Source organism: Amblyomma mixtum, chromosome 2, assembly GCF_055824585.1.
Source record: "Amblyomma mixtum isolate Tamu chromosome 2, ASM5582458v1, whole genome shotgun sequence".
Classification (NCBI taxonomy): domain Eukaryota; kingdom Metazoa; phylum Arthropoda; class Arachnida; order Ixodida; family Ixodidae; genus Amblyomma; species Amblyomma mixtum.
Genome location: NC_143013.1, coordinates 245,634,968 through 245,649,299, shown reverse-complemented (window position 1 = coordinate 245,649,299; position 14,332 = coordinate 245,634,968). Strand labels below are relative to the sequence as shown.

At 48.9% G+C, this 14,332-nt stretch overlaps 1 protein-coding gene and 2 non-coding genes across 5 annotated transcripts; all 3 read left to right on the top strand.

Annotated features, from left to right (window-relative positions):
- Nucleotides 1–606: 606 nt before the first annotated feature.
- TRNAE-UUC (transfer RNA glutamic acid (anticodon UUC)) lies at nt 607–678 on the top strand. The gene has a single exon. It is a non-coding gene; the product is annotated as a tRNA-Glu (tRNA).
- Nucleotides 615–12,713, top strand: LOC149363316 (uncharacterized). Of its 3 annotated transcripts, XM_089569916.1 has the most exons (7): nt 615–747; nt 10,360–10,471; nt 10,545–10,721; nt 10,814–10,849; nt 11,522–11,663; nt 11,814–11,886; nt 12,263–12,713. In XM_089569916.1, exons 1-6 carry the CDS (start codon nt 678–680, stop codon nt 11,868–11,870), a joined length of 594 nt encoding a protein of 197 aa, XP_089426042.1. In that variant the 5' UTR covers nt 615–677; the 3' UTR covers nt 11,871–11,886; nt 12,263–12,713. The 3 variants fall into 3 exon arrangements, with proteins under 3 accessions (XP_089426042.1, XP_089426044.1, XP_089426041.1); XM_089569915.1 differs by lacking the exon at nt 615–747 and having other exon boundaries at nt 9,984–10,471; XM_089569918.1 differs by lacking the exons at nt 615–747; nt 10,814–10,849 and having other exon boundaries at nt 9,976–10,471.
- On the top strand, nt 685–756 carry TRNAQ-UUG (transfer RNA glutamine (anticodon UUG)). The gene has a single exon. It is a non-coding gene; the product is annotated as a tRNA-Gln (tRNA).
- Nucleotides 12,714–14,332: the final 1,619 nt, after the last annotated feature.

The following is a 14,332-nucleotide window of genomic DNA, read 5'->3' as shown; positions in this document are numbered from 1 at the left end:
TAATTATAATGTCACATGTCACAGTACACAGAGAGTAGCAAAAATACAAATGAAAGAAACTAGGAAGGTGATTCGTTATATAGTACAAAACTATCTAGTAACTATATATTGCGTATGGCTGAGTGAAATAATGAAGGTTGGGTGATCATTGCAACGGAGGAGGGAAGACGATTCCAGTCTACTGATGTGAGGGAAGGAATGAATCGGAAAATGTTTTAGTATTGCATATAACAGTGCCAACTTTGTGAATGTGCTCTAAACGTGATGACACATATGAAGGTGGAATCAACAGTTCATCGTGCAGGATATCGTGGTAAACGATCTTATGAAACAAAGACAGCCGTGCGATATTACGTCGGAATGCCAGTGATAAGAGGTTTAGGTTAGATTTCATTGTAGATATGCTGGATGTGCTCCTAACCGTCGTGGAAAGACTGACGCTGCGAATATTCTCACGCGGGCAGCCGTTTGACATGCAGTAAACAGACACGCACGTGTTCATCGCTCAGCAGCTGTTGCAGCTACGCCGCCGCTCCGTCGTTTCGACGCAGCCGTGCGTGCATCCGCGTCTTGGGAAAACGTTCCGCAGCTGAGGCGGCGAGTGTCTCCGGCGTGGTCTAGTGGCTAGGATACCTGGCTTTCACCCAGGAGGCCCGGGTTCGATTCCCGGCGTCGGAATGAGTCGGTCTCATGGTGTAATGGTGAGCACTCTGGACTTTGAATCCAGCGATCCGAGTTCGAGTCTCGGTGAAACCTGCTTCCTTTTTCGTGTGATTTTTTTTTTGTACTGCTAGCAAGCTAGGCAAATTCCTTTCTACAGATCTGTTTTTCTTTTTTTTTTTTGAGTGAGATTCTTTATTTCATTTTGGCGCTCTCTAATTTTGATTCTTTTTATATTTACTATCTTAGAGCTCGGAGCAGAGGTATCGCGGTTCGCAGAGTGTTTATCGCGGTATCTCTCTCGAGGTATCTCTCCCGCGATACCATGAGAGCTATCACCGCTCTCGCTTCTCTGTTTATACGCTGACCTGGATTCAGCGAGGCCCTTAATTGGCTGTTATCTGTGCATAGGAGCGCAAGTGCCAATCTGGCCGGGATTTTCATAAGGGCAATGACCGCGACGCGACCTTATCGAGCGTGGTACGTCATCAAGCGTGGATATGCGAATAGCGGAAATAAAAAGTTAAGTAAAGCTGCCTCTTCAGTAACGTAAAACTCAGGGTTTGGTTTGGTTTGGTTTATGGGGTTTAACGTGCGAAAGCGATTCAGGTTATCGGAGACGCCGTAGTGAAGGGCTCCGGAAATTTCGACCAAGATGTCACGAATGCGCAGCACTCCAATTGTTGCAGTTTGTATTCTTGTGCGCTAAACTTGCAACACGCAAGATGCAGACGAAGCACAACTGTTCACCTCTTACTGAAATAAAAAAAGCGGTATATAATTGTGCGCCGCGTGTTCCATGGCTTCCCTCATATAGCGCAAAATAGTAAAAAAATGGTAAAAAGCAATTCATCCGAACATCGTCATAACGAAACAGTTTATAACAAAAATAGTGGATGTAACGAAGTAATGACGATTCCCCTTTGGGAGCTCGGTCAACACGGGTTATAACGAAGCTACGGCTATAACGAAGTAATCGCCGGGTCCGTTCCACTTTGTTACAACAACGTTGAACTGTAGTGCGGTTTTTGTCTACGGTTTACGGTTCCCATGCTCAGCATGGCCCATAAGTTTTTGTCGGCAATTAATTACTTTTTAATGGACTATATCGGTGTCACAAAGGGTACCGCAGTCAGAAGACGACGAATACAAGCTGCAGCAACGCCTCAGAGTATCGCACAGAACTTACGGCTCAGCGTTTCAGCAAGGAAGCCCTGGGGCTGAACCCCGCATCACATGAGCCTCGCGCTCTTAGGAGGCCAGACAGTTGTCAGCGTCGAGGTCATCGGCGCCGCTAAAGATAGCCGGGTCCTGCTGCCGTTTTGCACCAGAGCACAGAATGGCTAAAGGCGCGCTCACACTAGCGGGAAACTTCCCGCAGGGGCGCAGCGTCAACGGCGCCGCTGCGTCGCAGCTCCTCGGAATGACGCTCACACTGCGCGAGTTTTCTCGCTGCGGTTGTCTTGGAATGTAGAGAGAGCAGGCGTTGAGAAAGGGCAAAGCAACCGCCAAGTGCCCGGCAGGACGCGCGCAGCCTCCGCCTCCGCCGACGGGGTCACTGAACCGGGACCGACGTCACGGTTCACGGTCGGCCCCCATTGGCTGTTCTCGTCAGCGGCACGGGAAAAATAGCTCCCGGACCCATCGCTCTGCGGGACGGCACAGCAGCCTGTCTGCGGGAGAAAAACCGGTTTGCGCGGCAAGCGGCGCGCGGTAAACGTTCTGCGTTGCGCGTTTTCCCGCCAGTGTGAGCGCGCCTTAAAAGGACGGGCGGCGATGTGGGGCTGGCACCGTCTTGCATCGTGGCCGGTGAGGGTAACGTAAGGCTGTGCAGTTCCAGGATAAGGACAAGGATGGGGAGCGACCTCCACCAAATGTAATGCGGGGTCCAAAGCTTCCTTGCTGAAACGCTGAGCCGTAAGCTCTGAGGCGTTGTTGTTGTCTTTGGGGTTGCTTTAGTGACATGGCAGATACCCACGACGGGGATAGGCCAAGGTTCAGTGAGGAGAGCCAAAAAAATAGGGTAAACTGGTGCCAAGCCAATGGCTGTGCTTTGGGTAATAAATTAGAGTAATTAAAAAGGAAATTTTAGAAAACAATACACAATGAAAGAAACGGGAGAGAACATTAGAGAACTGAATACATGAAAATTACTGAAAGATTCTTGAAATGTGGAAGTTTTAGATACAATTAGCAAGGGAATCTGCCGGCCTCTATTATGTAACTGTGGAGGTTTTCGCAAACTTGATGCAGTGCAAGACCTCTGGCGCTAGCACCTAAGGAGAGAACAAGCGGGACCGACAAAGTGAGTCTTAACCTTGTAATGAAAAATTTTAGGTGCGTCCATCTCTGATGTGCAAACCTCCAGCAAGAGAGTAGGAAATGCTCCAGTGTTTCTTCGTCTCCATAAGCCACGAAAAGGTTTGTGGGACTGAACCCGCATGTGCATAAGTAAAGATTTAAGCGAGGGATCGTGCACCGTATGAGAGTCATCGCTAGCTCACACTGCTGGGATTTACATGCAAAAACCTATGGGTATATGAGATGTTGGCAGTCAACGGTAGAGTACAAGGGATCGTTGCACGTAGCCGTTATATACTGAAAACGCTGAAAACGAGACATTCCGAAAAGGATGAGATTAGGGACGTTACAGGCGACAGGTGCTTTGAGAGCTGATTTTGCCTAGAAGTCTACTGCATCCATTTGAAAAATACCGCAGTGACCTGAAATACAAACGAAGCGCACCTCTTTCACCCATCCAGGAATAAAAGATATTAGAGAGCGACTCAAAAGAGCGTCCCGTTTGGAGTCCAGCGCCAACAACAAAGAGAGACAATCTGAGAGGAATATCGCCTGGGAAGCATTGGAGGGAATTTTCAAAGCAGCCAGCCCAAGAGCCATAAAGTCCGCTAGAAATGTGGGAGTGTGTAATCCGGGACTCGAACCGAAAAGCTCCAAGAGAGAGACTCTGAAAAAATACCAACCGCAGCCTTCTGGCCGTCACCGGACGCATCTGTAGCATTCACAGTGTGGCGCGGGAAATTGTCAAGGTGATCAGTGAGCAGACCAATTAGTGCCCTGGCAGGCAGATGCTTCGCATTAGGTGGGAAAATATAGTCAAAAGCAACATCCACAGGGGACATTGCGTAACCAACTCTACGTACAAAATTGAGATCCACAGCAATGTTCGATAAAAGGTACTGAGTAAAAACAACTTGAGGGAGGCGGAACCTTGGCCAATGATGAGGGAGCAAGAGGGCCGGGTGGGATACAAAAATAGGTGTAGCCACACCAGGAGCCGACTCAAATTCCCGCAAGAAAGTCTTGGAAATGGGAGTTCAGGTCGGGAATACGAGCCTCCAGGTACAGAACTGCTGTGGGAACTGATTGAGGGAGATCGAGGCAAAGGCGCATTGCGCGCCTTTCTAATAGCAGCATCGGTCGAAGCTTGTATTTAAAGGGGTAGAGACATCAAATTCCAAGGTTGTACAAAAGACTGCCATACGTTTCCTTTGTATGTGAGGACCAGAAGAGCGAAGTATTAAATTTAAGGGATGTCTAGAACATATTTTAATTTCATTTTAAAGTTTGTGAAAATGCTCACTCTTGAAGTCTGAGCCATCGCTAGTGCATCAACGTGACGTAGGAACAGAGAAGAAAACACAAGCAAGTATTTTCTACGTCATTGCACAGTTTTCTGACGTACGAGACCAAGTTTTGCGGTTTCGCGGCCTAGCAACCTTGGTTACGAGTGCTCACGAGTCTTTTTTTCTGCACGCTCGCGAGTGCGACGGTGCTTTACGCCCGGCGTTGCCGCAGGCGATGTCGTTGCCGAAAGATCCACTTTTGCAGAGGAATATTGCCGGTGCTCTAATCTAGGAAGCATTCTCTGGTATCATGGATCTTATGTATTTTCTTGTGCGGACGTGAAGTACGCCGAGCATGCCGGCCGGCCGGCCAGCCTGGATCCCGTCTGCCGGCGTCATAACAACGAGCTAAAGTGTGTTCTTGACGTAAATAATAAACCCTGGGATAAGAAATGTGAAAAATGTGTCAGTTTTGAGGATCGCTGACCAATACTGAGCTGCTGGCAAAGGTAACGACTGTGATACGAGCAAACTTCTTGCCACAACCGCCTCGCAGCTGCCGCTGGCCCGACGTTGGGGTCCGACTCGCCTGGCGCCCGCTCGCTTCGCTGCTGAAGGCGTCGCGGAGATTTACCATACTATTATTTTATTGTGAGATGATGCTGTTGACAGTAAATCGATGTGTAGAGTAGGCCTTTTATTATAGCTAAGGCGACTTCCGAAGCGCCGGCCGCGGCGGCTCCAATGCGAAGGAGGGTATAGGCCTAGCGACGACCACGGCAGCCAGGCAGCAGCAGAGCTCGCCGCCCGGAGCGGCCGCGAGCGGTGCCGTTGCCGAAAGCTCGAAACATAAGCAGGCATGCTTTATCGCTGCTCGAGCAGTCTTTCTGATAACAAGGCGATCTTGTCTTTTCTTGTGACATTTGTACACCATCCCAAGCAGCGCTCAGGCACTGCTGCACGGCGGCGCAGCGATGCTCACCGCTCCGTGTGTGCCTGCTTGCAGTGGGACGGCAGTTCGAAGCGACGATCGGTGCGGCGCGTCGGCCAAGTGGCCATATGGTTTGATGAATGTTGCTGCGCGTGCATTATTTGCTACATAATGATTGCATTTTGCGCTCTGAACTCGGTACTCGCTTTTGGTCGGCGAATGTTTTCGCTCGGCCACCGATCTGCCCAAGACGCGTCGGCCGACGGGTCTCGTCGGCATCTTTGGTCGGCGACGTTGTCACACTAGGACGCTTGGTCGTTGGAGGCGTCGTCGTCGGTGCAGTGTGACTGGCTAGTCGGGGAACGACCAGGTTGGCCGACGCGACCGTCGGCATCGGGGTCCCGTCGGCCTAGTGTGAACGCGCCTGAACTGCGCGCTGGTCCCAGGCTGCCCTAGTCGTCGCTAGGCCTAGGTGATTTCGCTTCGAAGCCGCATTTGACGGCGCTTTGGAAGTAGACTGTGCTATAATAAAAGGCCTACTCTTCACATCGCTTTAGTGCGAACTCGTCCCATAATAGAAGATAAGTTCGATTTCCACGACGCCTTCATCAACGGAGCTAGCAGACGAGCAGCGCGCACGAAGCAGCAGCGTCGAGCTGTCGGGATAGGACAACGTCGGCGTGAGGTCGGCGCTGTTGTCGGCAGAGTGTGACACACGGGTCGGCCGACGGGGATGCGCTCGGACGGCGTCTGCGAAGTGTGACAGACGCGTCGACGGCACGAAAATCGCTGCCGCCGACCATCGCCAGACTGAAATCGGCCGACCGTCGGCCTAGCGTGAACGCGCCTTTACCATTTTACGTTGCCTACACGCTCGGCGTTCGCTGGCACAATCTGAGCTACGTCGGGCCTGACGCCTGCCTCCTCTTCGGAATCGCTGGCCAGCGGATCAAAAATGAAGTGGTTGTCGGGGTTCGAACCGCGGCGTCTCCTTCCTCGTCTGCGTCATCCCGCGATTCCTCATAATCGGTGTCTTCGCCGAGATAAAGCTCTTCTTTCCGACTCGGAGCTATTCGGCATTGCGACTTGCCCTGCGCCCGGCTCTCCGTGTTTACGCGCACCACGTGTGTGTCAAGCAGACGACATGCCTACACGACGTCACGGCTTTCCGGACCCACGTGACAACGCATTGGCCGCATTTGTTTTTCCAGTCCCGGACTACTTGCTGGCAGGTCTCGGCTTCCGCTCGGACAGGAAAAGCGTCATGGTCACATGACCTACTTGCCATAGGCTGCTTTCGAACACGGCGCCAGAGTCGGGCTCCCCCTCGGTTACCGTACAAGGACGCTGTCATCTGCTAGCAGACGATGCAATTGAGCCACGGCCACTACGACGCCGAAGCAACGCCGAAGCAACGCCGTGCGCTCGATCATGATACTGAGTCGATTTAAAGACTGTACTGTCAGCTTAGCGTAGGTGCATTACAGAACTCAGCTTCGGAGGTATGCTCGCCGCTACTGCTTGCGGCGAAGTTCGCACAAAGTAGCCCAACTCGTTGCGGAAAGGCGGATAGACGAAAGCCTCCGCAAAAATGTTGACAACAAGCTCTATAGCTGCTCCAGTATACGAGTGGTTCACCTGCGATGATTTCAGGTAAGCGTACAGACAGCATGTGGCAAAACAAGCGAACAAGAACCTCTTGACGACACGAGCAAACAATACGCGCTCGCAGCTCCGAACGCGCGTCCGTGTGCGGTGGATTTCAAGAAAATAAACGAAGATGCAAGAACAAAAAGTCTTGCGATGGCTCAGAGAGGAGCTACGGAGCTCATGTGAAGGTTTAACGCATGATATCGACCTCCAGGGACACGAATAGCACTCAAAATGCACACGGAGTCTAACTTAATATGGCTGCCAGCGCGGCGCGCAGCTATCGTCTGCTGCCTTCTCAGCAGCCCGCGGACTGCCATAGGCTAAAAACGAACGCGTTGCTATGGCGATGCAAGCAGGTGGGCGGAGCTTTCGGGCTGCCCGAGAAAAACAAATACCGGACTCGAGTCCGCAAGTAGTCCCGGACAGTCCGGGACTGAAAAACAAATGCGCCCATTGTCTGGTTTTTAACGTCATGCAAGAGCCTGGCAAAACCTGGCAACTACGAACCGAAACCGAAACTGCTGGGTACAAATAATACGATTATTAATTATATAATGCGAGTTCATGCTTCCAAGATGGTGTTCCATGCTCACTGAATCGCTACGCATTATTTACAACCCAGAGGTACAACACAAAAATGTGGTGTCTCTACCCCTTTAAGGGAGCAATACAAGCTTCCACCATTGCTGTTAGAAAAGAGTATGCAGCCAAATTAAAAAATGGGTCTGACATAGGCTTTGTAAATAAGTTGAAGCGTGCCCCACGCATGCCTAAGTAAAATCTACCCCACACAATACAAGAGCGAGTGCCCGTGGTGTGGAGACAAACCAACATTATACCATACCACATGGGCATGCCAGAAAATAGACGAGCTACCCATAATAGAAAACCCGAGTGCGGAACAGTGGGAGAGGATGCTATCCAGCGACATCCTGAAAGTCCAACAAGGACTAGTAAGGCGTGCACGCAGGGCAGCTACCCTCAGCGGATCTCTGGACTAGGGGAACCGACCCTGATGATGGAAGACTCCATCTGAAGCCGCAAAAAAAATATTGTAAAATAGAGCAAATACGTTTTCCACCACCATCCACCAGGCATGCCAAATTTCCTATTACTTATTCGTAGCAGCCTACCGAGTGTTCGCTCACCTTTCTCAACTGTAGTCGATGTGGGGCCGCCAATCCATACTAGCATCATAGATAACGCCTATCTGCCTCAAAGATTCCACCTGTGGTATGTTGTCCGAGCGTTAGTGTAACGAGATGTAGAAAGGCACGTTGTATTGAAAAAATAACACACTGCTTTTATGCACATTTAATGCCAAATTGATGTTATAGAGCCAAACCTCGAGTGCATTGCGTTAAGCCTGGAGAGAACGTTATAGGGCATGAATGTGTGTTGCAGAAGCAAAGAAGGCTATGTCGTCTGCGTAAACATAAAATGTAACGGCAGAGTGCACGGGAAATTTTTATTGCAGTTATCCTTTGCTTTTGGTGTAGTTCTTTTAAACGAGGCTGAGAAGAAGTTGCAGTTGATCCAATTTGCAGGGTTCTGTTTATGCGAAAGGCACCTCCATGCTGCTTTCCTGCGGCGGAAAGCTGTCTCACACGCATCGTTCCACCATGGGGATGGGGATTTATTACAAAAAGCAGACCGCACAGTGAACTGGGAGCTCTCTGAAGCCTTCAAAACTGAAGAAAGCGCTCGCTGAGCCCTGTCGTTCCTGCATGAACGAGGATCAGATGTAAGGGAGGCGCGCATCGAAGATTTGTAGGCTGCAAGATTATCTAGTTTTCGGGCAGAACCATGATCTCTAAGTGGGCTCACCAAGATGGGGAAAGTAATTGGCAAGTGGTCCCTAGACGTACCACACTCAACTGTGGACCATGCCCCTATACCTACCCCTCTTGCTTTCAAGGACAAATCGAGAATTGAACGCGAATTTCTAAAGACGAAGGTTATGGCCCGTGAATTGCAGCAGCGCACATCATTTGCCGACATCTATGCCCATAACATCTGTCCATACGAGTCAGTGTAGGTACTCCAGATAACGTGATGTGAGTTGAAATCCCCTGCAATGATGACCCTATTAGAGTTGGCAAGTAAGGTGTCTAGATATATAGTATGTTCTGCATACTCCTGCTCGAAAATAGACGTTAGCGACTGTGACAGAGGCGCATTGCGGTTAAGTGAGATCTCCAGCTAAAAGCACAGTGAGCTAGGAAGCATTACTTTTTTATTCATTAATGCCCGGTGACCCAGTTTTGAAGAAATCAGGGTCACTAACCCGTCGCCCCTACCATTTATGCAGTCCGCTCAAAAAACACGAAATCTTCTTAATGAAAATGACTTTACAGAGGAGTGTAGCGGCCGGCGATGCCGTCCGGCGACCTCTTCGGCACTTCTCGTGACTCAAATTTCTTCCGGGTCCGAGTTGAGCAGCGCGGCCTTCCACTGGGATTGGTGGGAGAGTTGCAGGCCCTCCGGCGGTTTATCTCAATTGCACAAGTATAAAATATGTGAAGTGCTTGCTTTTGTGTCCCTGCAAAGTGACCAGACGGGGCTGAAGAATAGATGTAGTACAGGTTAGAGAATGTGTCCGTCTGGATGTTGCCTTCAGCAGACTTGCTGCGATTTGCTTAATGATTTGTGTGGTTCTGGGAAGATTTGTATGTTCTGTTTATACTGTTTATACTAAGAAGTAATTTCTCTATAGGATACCACACGCTCTCTGGCCGACCTGGTTTGGGGTAGAGCAAACGCGTGTTTCAATTCAAAATTCACATTTCCCGCTTCGGGACGTGGCCTCCGCGATTGCAGCTCGCTCCGCCGCCGGAGCAGATCGCGAGTCCTACTTTTTCTAACCTCCGTGAGATGGCAAGAGTAGACACCCTATGCGAGAGTAGGATGCCTGGATGGATGGATGATGGATAGGAGCGCCCCCTTTGAAACGGGGTGGTGGCAATTGCCACCATGCTCAGCTTTTCTTTATTTATTATTTTTTTTGTTTACTGTGTTGGCAGTTCTCATTAAGATTCTCCATCACCTTTGCCTACGGTTTCCTACTATTCTAATCTTATGCCACATCTCTGCTTTTCAGCCACCTAGCGGACATTCAGCCTGAATGTCCGCTCGTCAGCCCCCTAGTGGAGATCAGTGATCTATACCTCTAAAACGATAAAGTCTTGTGGTGCCGCTTGGTGGTGAGGAAAAAAGTAGATGGGTAGTACCAGCGCTTATAGCATTGTGAACCGCGCCATGCCATGCCGAAGCTACTGGACAGCGAATGAATCTTGCAACGCTTTTGTGTGGATGTGTGTGAACTCGCCTTTCTTTTTATCATCGCCTGACAACAAAACTTCGCGCAGAATGTGCAGTGGACATTGCTGCGCACCATCCCTGTCACACATTCTCCAAGGCGGGTGTTAGCTTTCTATGGAATCATGCCGAAAGCGAAAGGAAGCGGCGGTGACTCAGAACAGCCCGCGAAGCCAAAACGTCGTAACCGTCGCTATTGCTGCGTTGTAGGTTGTCACGAGCAAGAAGGTTACGATCCAGATGTCCGTTTTTACCAGTTTCCTGCTAAATCGTACGAAGCGGAGCGACGCAAGCTCTGGATACAAGCAGTTCGCCGGCTAAAGTAAATATTGGCTGCTGTTCTTGATTTGTTTGCCGTCTCACTAACATTATATATGTGATATTTGTACGTGCAGACCTGACGGCACACCGTGGCTCCCGACGTCGAACAGCAGAATATGCAGTCGTCACTTCGTGGGCAACAAAAAAAGCACCATCCAGGCTCACCCCGCTTATTTACCCACCATCTTTCCTTCTTGCTACAATCGGCCCCCACCACGTGACTATGCCGACAACTTGGAGCGGCTTCTGAGGTGACTCTACAAAACTTGTTGAGAAATTCGTGCAATGCTAATGGTACATTGTATGACTTACCATGACCTCCCACCTTTTCATTATTTTTTAGTTGTACCTCCCGCTGCGTTCGTCCACAGCAACATAGGTACGACATAATAAACTAGCTGCTGCTCAGTGAATGGAAGTAGTGGCATGCTGTTGTGCAATAATAACAGCTTTGCATGCTGCTTGTTTGGGAACCTTTGGGTGTTGCGTGTGTGTCTTGTCTGTTTGTCGGAAGCCAGTTTTTTGGCAGGCTGCTCACCTTCCCTCAGAGTAGTGGACTACCTGCCCACTGTGTCAGGTGGCAACTTATTTAATCATGAGTTTGCTTGGCAAGATCAACCTGGGTCGCAGCCCAACCCAAGTCCCACCGATGGCAACACCTGCCATAGCGTCTGCCTTGTGCCACTACTCACCTGCCCACGGGGTGGCTTACTTGCCAAGGTATAGCTAGTGGCTACCAGGCGAGAGCCTGGGGTGCCGCCCCACTGCTTATCTGCCCACCACGTAGCTTACTTGCCAAGGTGTTGCCAGTGGGAAGGTGAGCAGTGGCACTAAACAGGTGCTATGGCAGGTGTTGCCATGTCCTCTTTTCGCTTTTGCATGAAAGAGTACACACACCAACAACCACCTTAACCTAGCAGAGCAGCGCAGCACCGAAACACATCATGCTGGCGCACATATCCGCATTTGGCCCAATTACCCAATTGCCTGACTTTCTTTTTTTTCTGTCTATTAACCAGTTATTCTGTGCACCGTATTTCTCTCCATGCAGACAACAGAAAGAAGGCGCAGGAACGTCGACTCCCAACCTGAAGAAAGGCGGTGAACCACCAGGTGCCTGCAGCCCATTGCTGACCTCGCCAGAATTTTTCTATGTTATGTGCGAGCAAAGCATGGAAGTGAAAGACGAAGATGTAAGTTAAGGTTTCTCTGTTTCTCCTTGAGGTAAATTATATTCCTAGAGAGTATCACTTATGCTGGTTTTTAAGCTTTGAACTACCATTAAAATGCACATTTGAAACTACTAAGGCCGCTTCTATTTTTCTTTATTTCATATTTTTCAGGCTTTGACTTTGGGAAGCCAGTGTGCTGACAGTCAAGGCAGTCCAGGAACGGTTTGAAAGCCAACATGTGCAGGTACTAATGTTCTGCAAGTGTCAGCTCAAACAGCATTAGCAGATTTGAACATGCGCAGTTGGTCATGAGGCTCAGGTGTTTTTGCTCGCCTTTTGTTATGGAGCCTTTCGGTCACAAGAGGAAGCATAGGTAGGATACCCGAGAACAAATCACTTATGTTGCTATGAAAACGTTGCAGTACGATTGCTGTTACAAGACAAGAAATTTGTCCATTGACACATTCGCAGATATGCGATAGGTGTGGTGGCTTGCTGGTCATGACACAAGAGCATCTGCAATTTCGATAAACTCAAATCCCAAGTATTGCCATGCTTCATGTTTTATCTCCACCACACGTTTTATCTCCACCAATGATACAATATTGTCTGGCCCGCAGCTCACCCGTCCAAGACGAGAGCAACAAAGATGAAGCCTCTGTCCAGTGTCCAGTGGTCCTGTTACCAGCCTTCTTAATGGCCGCAACTGAAGCCCTACCAGTGGTCGTGCCATACTCCGACTATGTGACATCTGACAGCAGTGCACACCCCGTGGACATGTGACTGCAGTCAATGATAGTACGTACGCCTCTGGGGACATCACGCTGATTCATCAAGCCATTCACAAACTGCAAGTTCTTCAGCCTGCGTTTGGACCTCTCCCAGGATTGTGTCCAGCCAAGAAACAGAAGCAGCAGCAAGCATGCAGGCTGCCCTGGTTCTGGTGCCAATGGTCTCACTGCCACCTACGGAGCCTCCAACCTTTCATGTGTTCTATAATGAAGACTTTGAAGAATGGATTCACTTTCGTGAATGAATCACAGAATTTAATAAATAGCGCGGCTAAGATAAGTTGCAGAACATGTTTTTCACCGTGGAAGATGCTGCGTAGATTTGGTTTAAGAATCTGGTGGTGTCCAACAGACTAGTAGAGTTGCAACAATGCACATGCCCTTGGTGATGTACATCATTTGCCTCAAGCTCTGTTACGGAAAGCAGGATTATGACACCACCACTTGTGTAACGTAAACTTTTCTTTGAGGCATTGGGCTGGTGCTTCTTCATGGGCAATGCCACATTACATTTTGTCTGCGCCATGGTGTGCCGCGCACCATTGGTTTGGCCCATGCCTCCCCAAACTGAGCCAGCAAAGACAAATCCTCTATTGGTAGGGGATAGGCTCAAGGCCTATCCGTGCTAGTGTGGCAATATCAGGCACTCCATGCCGTTCCTAAAAACAGTCAGTGTCGTGTCAGTGATCACGCCACCTTTTGACCACGCAACAATATATGTTTAGAGCCGTATAATAGTTGGGCCTCTTCCTATTCCTCTTTGTTTGGCAAGGAAAGCCTTTCTTTAGCCTAGAAATTTGGAGTTGAAAGAAAAAATTCCAATTTTGTGCCACTCCATCTAATTTGAGATATCAAGCATGATGGCATGGGATTTCACTGTGATTGGGCCTGCCACCAATGATACAACACTGGGGCAACCTTTTCACAAGTTTCCATGCTTTTTTTGTTTTTAAGGAAACCACTTCAAATCACAAGATATCTCATCTCGTCATGCCCACAGCGTCTTTTACAAACACGTTTACTTTCATAAGATGCAACTACACCTCACTCATACATCTTGTTTCATCATGCCCCCTCGAGTACTTTTTGCGAATGCACATTTATGTTCACGAGACACATCCAGTTAACTCACCCATCCTAAAAATGTGGAGAAATGCCAGATTGCTGCAAGTGCTTTTGTTCGCACTATTTGCTTTTGTAATGAAACCTTACTTTCAGTGAGCCATAGATGTTTGAAATCCATGAAAAGTAATTTATTGACCTAAACTGACCTCATAGCGAGGCTACTAGTCTATTTAATGGGCAGCTAAATGATTGTTTTTTTTTTCAGAGTTACACGATATTTAAGGCTTCAAATCAATGAAGCCTGTAGATAAAGCATGCGAAGTTGCCTCGCCCAATGATGTGGAGAAGCCTGAAAACCATCACAGTTTTCATCGGCAATCAAGTCATCATTTTAAGTGCTAGCCCAAAAATACTTGGACCTGCAAGTTTCATACATTCGACCCCCTTAAGCTAGTTGGTATTCGAGGACCTCTTCAGTTGCCCTTTAAACTGCAGCTTGCGATAGCTAGGTGAGCCTGCCATTTACTCATTACCTTCACATCCCCAACTCATCCAGACAGTGGGTTTCATGACAAGCTGTCACGAAAACTACAACAAAAGACGAGAGTGATGGAAGAATTGAACTCTGGCTGACAACACATTTTCTGTACCACGCTTGGGGCATGGCATGCAGAATAAGCCTCACCTTTGGCCTCTCTTTAGCACTTAAAAGGCAATTTTTTTTTACTTAGCTTGAAGACTGTGCATGGAAGGAGCGACGTAAACACTGTTTTTAGCCAAGAATAGATTAGGTTGTGTGTAAGTTGCTTTAGCTATGCCTTACCTTGTGAAGGA